Below are 17,407 nucleotides of genomic sequence, written 5' to 3'. Positions count from 1 at the left end.
GGATACTTACTGACTGGAGGGCTGAATTCAGGTGAGGATGCGTGTGGGTCTATGAGCTTCTCTCTGTATATTTCTGTTCTCTCTCTCATCCTCTTCACTATGACCCGGAGGTGATCATCAGAGTACATATTTACCACTATAGGAGGTGGTGGAGGAGGGGGAACTTCTTCTCTGGAAAGGAAAATAAAATTTCACCATTACTGCATTACAGAATAAGACCCCCATTACATTCCCTTTATTGCAGAATTATTACAAAATACAGCTCTTTCAGAAAGTTAACTGTGTCAACTGTTCTCTGGAGAGAAAGAAAAACAGTCTCAAGTTTTTTTTTCTGAGTGGCAGTCTTTTGTGCCAACTCATGCCAACTCCTTCAATCAATTTCACGCAACTGTTTGGCTTGAAAATGGCAGCAATGGAGTTCGCAAGAGCACAAATAGATCTGGAACCTCAGACAATACCTCAGTTTTGCTCAATTTCAACTGAACATGTTGGTCCAACACTATGGACGAATAAAGTGAACCCTCTGCTGGAATAAACACCACATTACACCCTTGCTTTAAAATGGAACCACACCCGCTGATTTGGCCTCGTTTTTTTGGCTTGCTCCTCAAGAAATGCTGACTGCCATGACAGAAGCCTAACGTTCTATCTGTGCCTATCGTGAATTGGCTTGGGGTGTGGTTTGATGTGGGTGTTTCCTGGGTGTGTCCTTGCCACCAAGACACATATCTGTCAGAAACTTGCCCGCGGCTGTCTCCCGCCACTCAATCACAACAAACAAACCTCCTGCAGGTTGAGTTCAATAACTACAGGCAGATGTATGGTGAGATGTCAGAGTAAACTTTGAAAAGGTCAGTAGCCTACAGAGTAATGTGAGAACAATGCAATTGTTGAATTTATGTAGACATTCTAAACTACAGTGCCTTCAGAAAGTATTCACACCCCTTGACTTTTTCCACATGTTGTTGTGTTACAAAGTGGGATTAAAATTGATTTAATAGTAATTTATTGTCAACGATTTACAAAAATACTCTGCAATGTCAAAGTTGAAGAAAAATTCTAACATAAAAAAAAATGTATTAATGGAAAATAAAACACTAATATATCTTGATTAGATAAGTATTCAACCCCCGGAGTCAATACATGTTAGAATCACCTTTGGCAGCGATTACAGCTGTGAGTCTTTCTTGGTAAGCCTTTAAGAGCTTTGCACACCTGGATGGTACAATATTTGGCCATTATTCTTTAAAAAATTGCTAGACAGCCATTTTCAAGTCTTGCCATAGATTTTCAAGCCTATTTAAGTCAAAACTGTAACTAGGCTGCTCAGGAACATTCAATGTCAACTTGGTAAGCAACTCCAGTGTATATTTGGCCTTGTGTTTAAGGTAATTGTCCTGCTGAAAGCTGAAATTGTCTTCCAGTGATTGTTGCAAAGCAGACTGAACCAAGTTTTCCTGTAGGATTTTGCCAGTGCTTAGCTCTATTCCATTTATTTTTATCCCCCCCAAAAACTACCTAGTCCTTGCTGATGACAAGCATACCCATAACATGATGCAGCCAGCACTATGCTTGAAAATGTGAAGAGTGGTACTCAGTGATGTGTTGTGTTGGATTTACCTCAAACATAACACATTGTATTCAGGACAAAAAGTTTATTTCTTTGTCAATTTTGTTGCAGTATTACTCAAGTGCCTTATTGTTAACAGGATGCATGTTGGAATATGTTTTATTCTGTACAGGCTTCCTTCTTTTCACTCTGTAATTTATGTTAGTATTGTGGAGTAACTGCAATGTTGTTGATCCATCCTCAGTTATCTCCTATCACAGCCATTAAACTTTGTAACTGTTTTAAAATCACCATTGGCTTCATGGTGAAATCCCTGAGCGGTTTCCTTCCTCTCTGCAAACTGAGTTAGGAAGGGCGCCTGTACTGGGTGTATTGATACACCATCCAAAGTGTAATTAATAACTGCATCATGCTCAAAGGGATATTTTTACCCAGCTACCAATAGGTGCCCTTCTTTATGAACCATTGCAAAACCTCCCTGGTCTTTGTGGTTGAATATGTGCTTGAAATGCACTGCTCGACTGATGGACCTTACAGATAATTGTATGTGTTGGGTACAGGGATGGGGTAGTCATTTAAAAATCATGTTAAACACTATTATTGTACACAGAGTGAGTCCATGCTACTTATTATGTGACTTGTTAAGCACATTCTTACTCCTGGACTTATTTAGGCATGCCATAACAAAGGGGTTGAATACTCATTGACTCAAGACATTTCAGCTTTTAATTTTTAATTTATACACATTTCTAAAAACATAATTCCACTTTGACATTATGGGGTATTGTGTGTAGATCAGTGCCACATCGCAATTGAATCAATTTTAAATTCAGGCTGTAACACAACGTGGAAAAAGTCAAGGGGTGTGAATACTTTCTGAAGACACTGTAGGTGTTTTGATAACATTCAAATGAAGTACCAGGTCCAGGTAAATAAGAACCCTTTACATAATACCGTAGAATCAGTGTTCTGCTAATATAACAATGTGCACCTTTTCATATTTTATTGTAATTCCCAGCCGATACAGATACTGTGCCTGTCGGCATTTTATGTATACAACAGAAGTTCCCTGATCCTGATGCAGAATACACAGGGTTTCTCCCTCCCCATGTTGGTGATACCATTCAATTCAATAATTTAAAAAAGTCAAGACAAGTAAAAGTTATGTCTAGTAACATTTTAATGCCGAGTGCCAGGTCTCTTTCCATTCAGAGACATCAGTATCAAGCCTGTCTGTCGGTCTGGACTTCATCCCATCATCTTGCAAGTCTCCATGTGCTGTCTCCATACATGTTTCTGTGAACATATACACACAGTCACTGTTCTATTACCAATGGCAGTTAGGATAGTTAATATCTGACACAACAAACACGGACTATATTAAAGTATGAACAGGTCAGATAACACCTACCCAATTATGGTCTCTCCATTAAACAACTGAGGCTGCCGTCTTGCAAAAGCATCTCCAGTCCATCTGTACTAATAGGCAGAGTTGAGGTAGAGTTCATCAGTAATACATGGAATGAAAAGGGTCTTGCTATTACTGGACGTTTGTGCTGTACTGTGTTATTAGTAATGACCTCATTATGGATGTGTTGAGTGCCAAGTCTCTCTGCATCTCATGCATCTGTGAACACATACACACGGTCACTGTTTTATTACCAATGGCAGTTAGGGATAGGTGATATCTGACACACAAGCATATACTATGTTGAAGTTTGAACAAGTCACACTAAACCTACCTAATTCTGCTCTCCCCATTGATGACCGTTGGTGAGCAGGCAAGAGGTGAGGCTGGAGGTGAGGTCTTTGCCAGAGCCTCATTGATGGGCATAGAAGTGTAGAGCAGCTCCGGGCCCCTCAAAGATATTGGTCGGTCTCACACATACACACCTTCTGCACCACAAAGTCCCCAGGTAGATATAAACTCAGCAAAAAAAGAATAAATAAAAATAAATAATATGCCATTTAGCAGACGCTTTTATCCAAAGCGACTTACAGTCATGCGTGCATACATTTTTTTTTTTTTTTTTTGTGTATGGGTGGTCCCGGGGATCGAACCCACTACCTTGGCGTTACAAGCGCCGTGCTCTACCAGCTGAGCTACAGAGGACCTCTCACGTCATCTCACTGTCAACTGCGTTTATTTTCAGCAAACTTAACATGTGTAAACCACTGAGACATAAACTGAACAAGTTCCACAGACATGTGACTAACAAAAATGGAACAATGTGTCCCTGAACAAAGGGGGGGGGGGGGGGGGGGGGTCAAAATAAAAGTAACAGTCAGTTTCTGGTGTGGCCACCAGCTGCATTAAGTACTGCAGTGCATCTCCTCCTCATGGACTGCACCAGATTTGCCAGTTCTTGCTGTGAGATATTACCTCACTCTTCCACCAAGGCACCTGCAAGTTCCCGGATATTTCTGGGGGCAATGGCCCTAGCCCTCACCCTCCGATCCAACAGGTCCTGCCAGGATGATCCTGCAGGAAGGGTACCACATGAGGGAGGAGGATGTCTTCCCTGTAACGCACAGCGTTGAGATTTCCTGCAATGACAACAAGCTCAGTCCGATGATGCTGTGACACACCGCCCCAGACCATGACGGACCCTCCACCTCCAAATCGATCCCACTCCAGAGTACAGGCCTCGGTGCAACACTCATTCCTTCGACGATAAATGCGAATCCGACCATCACCCCTGGTGAGACAAAACTGCGACTTGTCAGTGAAGAGCACTTTTTGCCAGTCCTGTCTGGTCCAGCGACGGTGGGTTTGTGCCCATAGGCGACGTTGTTGCCGGTGATGTCTGGTGAGGACCTGCCTTACAACAGGCCTACAAGCCCTCAGTCCAGCCTCTCTCAGCCTATTGCGGACAGTCTGAGCACTGATGGAGGGATTGTGCGTTCCTGGTGTAACTCGGGCAGTTGTTGTTGCCCTCCTGTACCCGCAGGTGTGATGTTCGGATGTACCGATCCTGTGCAGGTGTTGTCACACGTGGTCTGCCACTGCGAGGACGATCAGCTGTCCGTCCTGTCTCCCTGTAGTGCTCTTAGGCGTCTCACAGTACGGACATTGCAATTTATTTCCCTGGCCACATCTGCAGTACTCATGCCTCCTTGCAGCATGCCTAAGGCACGTTCACGCAGATTAGCAGGGACCCTGGGCATCTTTCTTTTGGTGTTTTTCAGTAGTCAGTAGAAAAGCCTCTTTAGTGTCCTAAGTTTTCATAACTGTGACCTTAATTGCCTACCGTCTGTAAGCTGTTAGTGTCTTAGCGACCGTTCCACAGGTGCATGTTCATTAATTGTTTATGGTTCATTGAACAAGCATGGGAAACAGTGTTTAAACCCTTTACCATGAAGATCTGTGAAGTTATTTGGATTTTTACTAATTATCTTTGAAAGACAGGGTCCTGAAAAAGGGACGTTTCTTTTTTTGCTGAGTTTATAATAGACTTAAGCCTCAGCAACATGTCTACCAACATCTGGTTATCACAACCCTGACGAAATACAATTCAACGTCATAGACTAAAGCAACACAAGGTATTACACATACACATTTGTGTGAGGTTGACTTAAAGGAAAATTCAAGATATGATGCAAAATGCATCATACCAGCTGTATTTCTGTATTTTGAAAGTTATATATCTTGAAAACGTGGGACTATATCATTTTGGGACTATATCAACAATGGACTAATGAAACAAATACCAAAAGAGACACAGACACAGAGCACTGATTACATTATCTTTTTTTTGTGGTAAGATTTTATTTGACCTTTTTTAAACAACAGAAAACATACACATACAAACGACAACATCATACAAACAACTACATCACACCTGCCCAGACACACTAGCACACACCCCCATCTCTAGCACACGCATCACTTTACGCCACATGGCCTCAAACTGCACCATTTTGTTTTTCTCCGTAGCCCACGCACTTTCCATTGCGTTAATAATGATTTGTTGATTTCCAGTTTTCAAGTATACTTATTTTTCAAGATGATTGACGAGAAAAGTATCGTCCAACCCATCGGGTTTCTCACTGCAACCTCATATGCTATGTCTTGAACTATGCAGACAAACGGATTAAAAGTAAATTGACATTTTAATACTTCTGACAGCCAACTTTCTAATGCCGCCCATAACTTTTGGACTGATTACATTATTAATTGTGTTTATGATTAACCTGGAACCAACCTCATCGCTGCATTCACCTTTCTATTTCACTTCAGATATCATAAAATGTGAAGTGAAATAGAATGGTGAACACAGTGATCAGGTTGGTTCCACCAGGCTAGGTTATGCCTTCGACATTATATGCATCTAAGAAGTAGAAAATAAGCAACAAATAATGTTAGTTTACATAAATAATGTTTCACAATTGGGTTATCAAATGTATCAAAGTAATTAAGTGGGTTACGTTCTGTATTTGTCCAAATGATGAGCCTGTGAAAGCTGTTGCCACTGACAGGTGAAGGTTGCTGGCCTGATACTTGCCAACATGTGGCTGACTGTTCCATTCATAAGAATGCTCACAGTGAGGGCATGTCTGCAGGATGCTGATCAGGGGCCCACTTGCTGGTCTTCTCTATGATGCATGTTCGGCTGCAAACTGGACATCTCTCAAACAATTGCAGCAGGCAATCTTATTAGGTGGTGTTGACTGGGACGGCCTGTGTCAGGGTGATCTAATAGACAGCCAAGTAGCTAGAGAAATAACGTAATGTCGTTTGGAAGCTAATTCTATGCTTTACAGATGTAGACTGACTGGCTCCAGATTGGATTAGATTCAGGCCGGTGACGCCATTACACTATGCAACCAACTGTGACATGTTGCTATGGCCCTGGGTTGGTTTGAGTTTGTTGCTGCTATTTAGGGTGTGTTCGTAAATTCAATCTGGAGTGCCAGAGTGCGCTCGTAAATTCAGAGCGTTGTCAGATTGTCTGTTCGTAAATTCAGAGCGCACACTGGACGCTCTGGCCGAGGAGTAGGGTTGATCCAAGCGTTCTGACCTCACAACGGCAGTCAAGCACCCAAGCTAACTGGCTAACGTTGGCTAGCTTGCTAGCTACTTCCAGACACAAATGAGAGAATCTCACTCTGAACATTTTATTCAATAGCATAGCTGGTTAGGGTATTTTCATGTTAACCAGAGCGTTGGTGACTGACGCTGGCAACAATTTAATTACGTTTTTTTGCCGACGTTTACTGACACCGGCCATATTCAACCGGTGTTTAGCCGGTGTTTAGCGTTCGTAATTCATCAGTTATTCTGCGCTCTGTCACACTCAGAGAGTAGATCGCCAGAGTGAATTTAGCTACGAACGCACCCTTAGTACACTGTTGTAGTCAGACAGGAGTTAGCTAGTAACACCATAACGTTAGCTGCATGTGCCCTAGACATGGGTTGCACCTCGGAGGCTAATGTGACTGTTTCGTCTAAATTACACTAACTTAGCGTGGTATGGAAATACGATGATATTGCTAAAGTAGGCAAATAATTAGTGGGAAACAACTTTGCCATATTTTGCTGTCGTCAAATTTACTTTAGAGAGATGGCAATGTTGCCATTACTGTTACTTACAAAGTCAGTTCATCAAAAATAGCTAGCAATGCTAATGTTAGCTAGCTAAAATATGGTGGTCCCCTCAATCTTAGTTAGCTGGCTGAAGTTATACTAAACAAATTGCTGTTTTATTCCCTTTTCTCATTTAATTAACTGTATGATGTAGATCATGTGTTTTTTTATTGTTCCTGGAGGCTGTTGCCATAGTGATAACCAAAAGATACCTGTTTTGGTTATCACTAAAGTCAATCTGGCGACATCACAATCATGACCGCTTGACCCTATCCCCTCCTCTCTTCTCCAGACCATCTCCGGTGACCTTCTCCCTTACCTCACCTCGCTGATCAACTCATCCTTGACCGCTGGCTATGTCCCTTCCGTCTTCAAGAGAGTGAGAGTTGCACCCCTTCTCAAAAAACCAACACTCAATCCCTCTGATATCAACAACTACAGACCAGTATCCCTTCTTTCTTTTCTCTCCAAAACTATTGAGCGTGCCGTCTTTAGCCAACTCTCTTGCTATCTCTCTCAGAATGACCTTCTTGATCCAAACCAGTCAGGTTTCAAGACTGGTCATTCAACTGAGACTGCTCTTCTCTGTGTCACGGAGGCTCTCCGCACTGCTAAAGCTAACTCTCTCTCCTCTGCTCTTGTCCTTCTAGACCTGTCTGCTGCCTTTGATACTGTGAACCATCAGATCCTCCTCTCCACCCTCTCTGAGCTGGGCATCTCCGGCGCGGCTCACTCTTGGATTGCGTCCTACCTGACCAGTCACTCCTACCAAGTGGCGTGGCGAGAAGCTGTCTCCGCACCACGTGCTCTCACCACTGGTGTCCCCCAGGGCTCAGTTCTAGGCCCTCTCCTATTCTCGCTATACACCAAGTCACTTGGCTCTGTCATACCCTCACATGGCCTCTCCTATCATTGCTACGCAGACGACACACAACTAATCTTCTCCTTTCCCCCTTCTGATAACCAGGTGGCGAATCGCATCTCTGCATGTCTGGCAGACATATCAGTATGGATGACGGATCACCACCTCAAGCTGAACCTTGGCAAGACGGAGCTGCTCTTCCTCCCGGGGAAGGACTGCCCGTTCCATGATCTCGCCATCACGGTTGACAACTCCGTTGTGTCCTCCTCCCAGAGTCCGAAGAGCCTTGGCGTGACCCTGGACAACACCCTGTCGTTCTCCGCTAACATCAAGGCGGTGACCTGATCCTGTAGGTTCATGCTCTACAACATTCGGAGAGTACGACCCTGCCTTACACAGGAAGCGGCACAGGTCCTAATCCAGGCACTTGTCATCTCCCGTCTGGATTACTGCAACTCGCTGTTGGCTGGGCTCCCTGCCTGTGCCATTAAACCCCTACAACTCATCCAGAATGCCGCAGCCCGTCTGGTGTTCAACCTTCCCAAGTTCTCTCACGTCACCCCGCTCCTCCGCACACTCCACTGGCTTCCAGTTGAAGCTCGCATCTGCTACAAGACCATGGTGCTTGCCTACGGAGCTGTGAGGGGAACGGCACCTCCGTACCTTCAGGCTCTGATCAGTCCCTACACCCAAACGAGGACATTGCGTTCATCCACCTCTGGCCTGCTGGCTCCCCTACCTCTGCGGAAGCACAGTTCCCGCTCAGCCCAGTCAAAACTGTTCGCTGCTCTGGCACCCCAATGGTGGAACAAGCTCCCTCACGACGCCAGGACAGCGGAGTCACTCACCACCTTCCGGAGACATTTGAAACCCCACCTCTTTAAGGAATACCTGGGATAGGATAAAGTAATCCTTCTACCCCCCCCTTACCCCCCCCCCCCCCCCCCCCCCCCCAAAAAAATAAAAAATAAAAAATACATTGTAAAGTGGTTATCCCACTGGCTATAAGGTGAATGCACCAATTTGTAAATCGCTCTGGATAAGAGCGTCTGCTAAATGACTTCTTCTTCTTCTTCAATGAAGTTTAACGGCGGTTGGCATCCAATTTGTTGCATTACCGCCACCTACTAGACTGGAGTACAGCTCCCTTTATATTTTGCTTGAAAAATAAAATAAAATAAAGAAATACCCTACCATCTAACACTACACTCACAAATTCAAAATTATTATTAATAATTAACACCACCCTTCTCCACTATTTAAATATATTCATTCCTACCTCATGCCCTCAACCTGAAATGATGGGAGATCACCACTTAACACTCCCTGTAACTCTTCTGATGTCAAGTCTCGCACACCCAAATACCTCTCTGCAGCTGCCACCACAACCTCCATTTTCTTCGACTTAAGTTCCATCCCTGCAGTACAATTAATAACCATTGCTATAAACGCTAAAAATCCAATCTTACTGAAACATATATCACTTGTTGGCCTATCCCTATGTACTGGTACATATCTACTACTCTCACCCCCGACCCATCTTCCTCTACTTTCTTCACTGCCTCAGCATGGACATTTCTGATCCCCAGCCCCATGGCCACCCCTACAATTAGCACATACCACTACTTTCCCCAATGCTACACATTCATTTGTCTCATGCCCTTCTGCACACTTCTCACACCTTGGAACCTCCCTCCTAGATACTGCTGCCACATGCCCATAAATTTGACACCTGTAACATCGTAATGTATTTGGCACATAAGCTCGTACAGGATAACTTATATATCCTAACTTCACTTTGTCAGGCAAAGACTCAACTTCAAAACTCAAAAGAACAGACAATGACTCTTCTGTTTCCCCACTCTCGCCGCCCTGTTTGCGTCGCACCAAACGACAAGCATCACAAACACCGGGAATCTTCCCCTTCATTCGGTCCACTTTTACATTTACTGCTACCCCAGTAATCACTCCTTTCAATGGCGCCCTTTTCTTGAGAGCGAAACAATTATTTCCCCCATTTGTTTAACTCTGAGCTCCTTCTCCCTCTGCCCAACAGAAACACAAACAATTATGACTAGACCACTTCTGGTTACCCTCACCGATTCCACTTTACCAAACGCTTTTTTCACCTATCTTGAAACCACAAATGGATCAGCCAAAAGGCAAGGGTCCACTTTTTCCAAAAACTTCACTCCTACTGTCACAACTCATTTTTATCCTGACCCTCTGTGCAAGCCTCTGGCTCCGAGTACTTCACCACACCTACCACCTCCGATACTTCACCCTCATTCACTTCCATTTCTCCTCCTGTCTTCAGCTCACTTTGCTTACATTTCCTACCATTCTTCTTTAACAAACCTTCTCCCTTTTTCCCGCCATTTTTTCCCGACTCAAGCTCACAATCTTCCTCCCTCTCTCTCTTAGACCTCCTCTGCCTCTCTTTTTCCTTCCATTCCTCCTCCGTCATCCAAGTATACGTCTCCTTATCCCACAGCTGTCTGTTAGACATCGTTTTTCTATTCTTCTTCTTCTTCTTCTTCTTCTTCTTCTTCTTCTTCTGTGGGTTTTATGGCGGACTACATCCAAAAGTTGTATTGCCACTCCCAACTGGACGATTTGAAACCAAAAATTAAATTAAAATAAATAAATCCATACTTAATAGTGATTCTAACAATCCACCCTAATAAAAATAGTACATTGCCAAAAGAAACAAAACTCCCACTTCTTCCTTCTTTTAGTTCTCCATATCTCTCTTCTCAGGCTCTAGGACCTGAGAAGGTGGTACGGTTTTGCTAATATTCCATGTAACTCCTTTGCTGTGAAATCTTTCAGCCCCAGGAACCGCTCCGCCGCAATCACAATGATTTCAATCTTCCTTTATCTTTTCTCCACCTTGGCAATGCCATTTATCACCATTGCGATAAAGGCCACAAAGTCCACCTTTTTAACCTTTAAAATGTCAGGATCCTCTTGGTGTAAGACAACCCCTGCAGCCTGCAGTGAAGGACTATCCACTACCATGGACTCTTCTGGTGCAACATTCAAACCCTCAACCCTTTTCAAAGCTTCTGCATATGAAATGCTCTGGACACCCTGACTTTGGCCACGTCATTCTCTTTTACCCTTGTGGGGCATTCAGAAGACGTGGCTTCATGATTCCCACCGCAATTACAACATGTCACATTTTCTTCACTTTTATAACACATATTATGATATTTTCCACATCTTGTACATATGGGCTTCTGCAAACACTTTCTACATGACCAAAAGCTTTACAATGTTCACACTGCATTGTTTTTGGGATAAATGCTCTAACTCTGTAGTTAATATACCCTAACCACACTTCAATAGGGAAAGACTCCATTTCAAAAAACAAAAGAACAGATAAACTCTTCACTTTTTCCCCATTCACCACTCGATTCATCCACCGTTCTTCAATCACTCCAGGAATATTTTTCATCTCTTCCAAATCAACTTCCACGAAACGCCAGATATAACCCCCTTGAGGGGTGCCCTGTTCCGAAGAGACACACACAACACTTCAAAGTTATCAAACCGATTAAGAAACAACGCACCTTCCTTCTGATCCGCAGAATCACAAAAAATCTAAACAAGCCCGCCTCTCGTGATCATCACATCCTTCACTTTACCCAGCACTCTCTCCACCAGTTTGGATAACTCAAATGGTTTCTTCAAGATTGGTACTCTGCTCAGCTGCTCCTTATTAACAAACCGTACTCCTACTAGATACGAAGGGTCATTCTCATCACCGTACCCTACTTTCCTCCGTTTTCCATTCTTTTGAACAATACTCCAATTCTCCTTAATTCTACAGCCATTGTATTCAGATTCCACTTCATCATCCGCTTCCGCCATCTTCCCATTTCCCTTTCCCTGTTCATCTGAGCTTCTGCTTCTTCTTCTTCTTCTTCTTCTTCTTCTTCTTCTTCTTCTTCTTCTTCTTCTTCTTCTTCTTCTTCTTCTTCGATCCAACCACCTACTCTGCATGACAAGCAAACCATATTTGTTGGCTTGCATCCTACTGGAAGCATGCATGTGTAACCGGTGTGAAATGGCTAGCTAGTTAGCGGTGCGCGCTAGTAGCGTTTCAATCGGTGACGTCACTCACTCTTAGACCTTGAAGTAGTTGTTTCCCTTGCTCTGCAAGGGCCGCGGCTTTTGTGGAGCGACGGGTAACGGTGCTTCGTGGGAGACTGTTCTCGATGTGTGTGGAGGGTCCCTGGTTCAAGCTCAGGTAGGGGCGAGGTGAGGGACGGAAGCAAAACTGTTACACATTGCATGGTCTTCATCTTCTTTGGTATAATGGCGTTCACAATAATTATATGTGCATTCCGCCACCTACTGTACAGGTGGATAATAAGCATCCAAAAAGAAAAAAATGCAGGGTAAAAAAACATCAACTAACTATCAGTAAAGAAATGTTAATTAAACTAAATCAGCCTGCTTTTCTGTTTTAATCAGGACCCTACACAGGCTCAGAAGGATCCTGTGATGGCGGGACATTTCCTGGCGACAGTAGTCCTTGCAGTGCTTCTGCCGTTAAGTCTTGGAGGCCCAAAAACTTCTCGGCTGCAGATATAATGATGTCCAGCTTCTTGGACACTTGTGCAGTACAATTAATAACTGTGGCTATAAATGCTACAAAATCCACCTTCTTCACAATAAGTGTATCCAGATCACTTGATAGACGTATAACATTGGCAACTGGTTGGGGTGCATCCACCGCCATATCTTCTTCAGAACTGTGGCCTCTTACCCCTTCAACGTTCTTCACCGCCTACACATAGGAGATTTGCTGACCAGCCCTGATCCTTGATATCTCAAGCTCTTTCACCCTAACAGGGCACTCAGGGAATTTGGAAATATGATCCCCACCACAGTTGCAACATTTTACATTCACAGACTCTTCACTAACATATTCCTTCCGTCTACAAACACTTGATCCATGGACAAACTTTTTACACTTTTTTCATTGCATCGGGTTTTGCACAAACACTCTTACGGCGTATCTTATATTTCCCAGCGTCACATACAGTGAGGGAAAAAAGTATTTGATCCCCTGCTGGTTTTGTACGTTTTCCCACTGACAAAGACATGATCAGTCTATAATTTTAATGGTAGGTTTATTTGAACAGTGAGAAACAGAATAACAACAAAAAAATCCAGAAAAACGCATGTCAAAAATGTTATACATTTATTTGCATTTTAATGAGGGAAATAATTATTTGACCCCTCTGCAAAACATGACTTAGTACTTGGTGGCAAAACCCTTGTTGGCAATCACAGAGGTCAGACGTTTCTTGTAGTTGGCCACCAGGTTTGCACACATCTCAGGAGGGATTTTGTCCCACTCCTCTTTGCAGATCTTCTCCAAGTCATTAAGGTTTCGAGGCTGACGTTTGGCAACTTGAACCTTCAGCTCTCTCCACAGATTTTCTATGGGATTAAAGTCTGGAGACTGGCTAGGCCACTCCAGGACCTTAATGTGCTTCTTCTTGAGCCACTCCTTTGTTGCCTTGGCCGTGTGTTTTGGGTCATTGTCATGCTGGAATACCCATCCACGACCCATTTTCAATGCCCTGGCTGAGGGAAGGTGGTTCTCACCCAAGATTTGACGGTACATGGCCCCGTCCATCGTCCCTTTGATGCAGTGAAGTTGTCCTTTCCCCTTAGCAGAAAAACACACCCAAAGCATAATGTTTCCACCTCCATGTTTGATGGTGGGGATGGTGTTCTTGGGGTCATAGGCAGCATTGCTCCTCCTCCAAACACGGCGAGTTGAGTTGATGCCAAAGAGCTCGATTTTGGTCTCATCTGACCACAACACTTTCACCCAGTTCTCCTCTGAATCATTCAGATGTTCATTGGCAAACTTCAGATGGGCCTGTATATGTGCTTTCTTGAGCAGGGGGACCTTGCGGGCGCTGCAGGATTTCAGTCCTTCATGGCGTAGTGTGTTACCAATTGTTTTCTTGGTGATTATGGTCCCAGCTGCCTTGAGATCATTGACAAGATCCTCCCGTGTAGTTCTGGGCTGATTCCTCACCATCCTCATGATCATTGCAACTCCACGAGGTGAGATCTTGCATGGAGCCCCAGGCCGAGGGAGATTGACAGTTATTTTGTGTTTCTTCCATTTGCCAATAATCGCACCAACTGTTGTCACCTTCTCACCAAGCTGCTTGGCGATGGTCTTGTAGCCCATTCCAGCCTTGTGTAGGTCTACAATCTTGTCCCTGACATCATTGGAGAGCTCTTTGGTCTTGGCCATGGTGGAGAGTTTGGAATCTGGTTGATTGATTGCTTCTGTGGACAGGTGTCTTTTATACAGGTAACAAGCTGAGATTAGGAGCACTCCCTTTAAGAGTGTGCTCCTAATCTCAGCTCGTTACCTGTATAAAAGACACCTGGGAGCCAGAAATCTTTCTGATTGAGAGGGGGTCAAATACTTATTTCCCTCATTAAAATGCAAATAAATTTATAAAATTTTTGACATGCGTTTTTCTGGATTTTGTTGTTGTTATTCTGTCTCTCACTGTTCAAATAAACCTACCATTAAAATTATAGACTGATCATTTCTTTGTCAGTGGGCAAATGTACAAAATCAGCAGGGGATCAAATACTTTTTTCCCTCACTGTAGGGTGGTAAATACTCATCAAACATCAATAATACAGATAAACTTTGCTCCTTTTTCCTATTCTCCATACAGGTTAAGCGACTTGCATTAACTACTCCTGGAATTTTTAGCCAAAGATATTGATTATCAATGTCCAATGGGACGCCAGAGATAACACCTTTTACTGGTGCCCTGCTCAGAAATTCAAAGCTGTCCACTTCATGCGTCGATAATTCCGCGAGCCACAATGCACGCTCCTTTTGTTCTTTAGATAGACACCATATCAACACCATACCAACACCATACCACTCCTGGTTACTATGATACCAACACCAAACCACTCCTGGTTACTTTGACTGCATCCACTTTTCCCAATGCCTTCTTCACCATCCTCGTGACTTCAAAAGGGTTTCCCAAATAAACAACCTTATCCAAAAATCATACTCCAACAAGCAACGATTCATCAGACACATTTTCCAAAACAATTTTAGCCCTTTTTGTTCAATTTTGTTCCATTCCATTCACTGTTCTCGCTAACTGTACTCGATGTGCTTTCAGCTTCAAACAACGCTTCTGCTTCAGCCATCTCCCCTCAACGATGATTTTCCCGAACCAGCACCATTGCATGGTCTATCCGTATAGGGCTTTTAAGTCTCAAACAGCCGTGATCCTTTGAACGCATTGAGGGCGATGAAACAACGAAGCCCCATTCAATGAAGGGAAGCAAAGTGTACGGTGGGGCGATTTTGCACATGGAGCTTAGCAAAAGGGGGCATGATTTGTTGACATAATTGTAATCCAAACCCAACCTTCATTTACTTGTTGTGATGCACTGAGGTTCCAAACTCTGTTTTAGACGATACTGACTTTATGACCAAAATTATCCTATTTACACTTTGTCATCAATTTTGACACTAGAATAAATGTTTCTAACTCATATCGATACCATGAAGGCCGTTGTCAAAGGGATTAATTGGTTTTTAGGGACAATCATTCTTTAAGACACTTCCTTGGCCAACCCACCCTCCATCACATCCTGATTCAAGACAAGAAGGATAATCTAGAAGTCTTTTCAACAATTTACTGCTTTAATACGTGATATAACATTTATAATAGTGACTACATACCGGTAGTTACTGAACAAAAATATGAACTCAACATGTAAAGTCTTGGTCCCATGTTTCATGAGCTGAAATAAAAGATCCCAGAAATGTTCCATACACACAAAAAGCTTATTTCTCTGAAATGTTGTGCACAAATTTGTTTACATCCCTGTTAGTGAGCTATTCTCCTTTGCCAAGATAATCAATCCACTTGACAGGTGTGGCATATCAAGAAGCTGATTAAACAGCATGATCATTACACAGGTGCACCTTGTGCTGGGGACAATAAAAGGTCACTCTAACATGTGCAGTTTTGTCACACAACACAATGCTACAGATGTCTCAAGTTTTGAGGGGGACTGTGCAATTGTCATGCTGACTGCAGGAATGTCCACCAAAGTTGTTGCCAGAGAATTCAATGGTAATTTCTCTACCATAAGGATGTCATTTTAGAGAATTTGGCAGTACGTCCAACCGGCCTCACAACCGCGGACCACGTGTATGGCATTGTGTGGGCGAGCGGTTTGCTGATGTCAACGTTGTGAACAGAGTGCCCCATGGTGGCGGTGGGGTTATGGTATACATTTACATTTACATTTTAGTCATTTAGCAGACGCTCTTATCCAGAGCGACTTACAGTTAGTGAATACATATTTTTTTTATACTGCCCCCCCGTGGGAAACGAACCCACAACCCTGGCGTTGCAAACGCCATGCTCTATCAACTGAGCTACATCCCTACCGGCCATTCCCTCCCCTACCCTGGACGACGCTGGGCCAATTGTGCGCCGCCCATGAGTCTCCCGGTCGCGGCCGGCTGCGACAGAGCCTGGATTCGAACCAGGATCTCTAGTAGCACAGTTAGCACTGCGATGCAGTGCCTTAGACCACTGCGCCACTCAGGAGACATGGGCAGGCATAAGCAACGGACAACGAACACAATTGCATTATATCGATGGAAATTTGAATGCACAGAGATATCGTGACGAGATCCTGAGGCCCATTGTCATGCCACTCATCCGCCGTCATCACCTCATGTTTCAGCATGATAATGCACAGCCCCATGTCACAAGGATCTGTACACAATTCCTAGAAGCTGAAAATGTTCCAGTTCTTCCATGGCCTGCATACTCACCAGACATGTCACCCATTGAGCATGTTTGGGATGCTCTGGATCGATGTGTGTAACAGCGTGTTCCAGTTCCCGCCAATATCCATAAACTTCGCACAGCCATTAAAGAGGAGTGGGACAACATTCCACAGGCCACAATCAACAGCCTTATCAACTCCATGCAAAGGAGATGTGTCGCGCTGCATGAGGCCAATGGTGGTCACACAAGGTACTGACTGGTTTTCTGAACCACGCCCCTACCTTTTTTTGAAGGTATCTGTGACCAACAGATGCATATCTGTATTCCCAGTCATGTGAAATCCATAGATTAGGGCCTAATGAATGTATTTAAATTGACTGATTTCCTTATATGAACTGTAACTCAGTAAAATCTTTGAAATTGTTGCATGTTGCATTTATGTTTTTGTTCAGTATAAAATGCAACATTTAGAGTTTGGCTTTAAAGTGAAACTACACTCAAAACCGATATTTTGGTATTTTTCCTTAGTCAACTGTTGATACAGTCCCAACATGTTT

General features: G+C 43.6%; 1 protein-coding gene across 1 annotated transcript in view; it reads right to left on the bottom strand.

Annotated features, from left to right (window-relative positions):
* The window catches only part of LOC311109306 (cyclic nucleotide-gated channel beta-3-like), a gene marked incomplete at both ends in the record, with an annotated part of 34,440 nt that overhangs the window by 12,584 nt on the left and 4,449 nt on the right, over positions 1 to 17,407 (bottom strand). Inside the window, one exon of the mRNA XM_084152139.1 lies at positions 11 to 171. Coding sequence (XP_084008265.1) covers positions 11 to 171 — 161 coding nt within the window. The remainder of the gene's footprint in view (positions 1 to 10; positions 172 to 17,407) is intronic.

The sequence above is a fragment of the Coregonus lavaretus genome (assembly GCF_964263955.1).
Source record: "Coregonus lavaretus genome assembly, chromosome: 34".
Classification (NCBI taxonomy): Eukaryota; Metazoa; Chordata; class Actinopteri; order Salmoniformes; family Salmonidae; genus Coregonus; species Coregonus lavaretus.
This window is presented reverse-complemented; position numbering and strand designations above follow the sequence as displayed.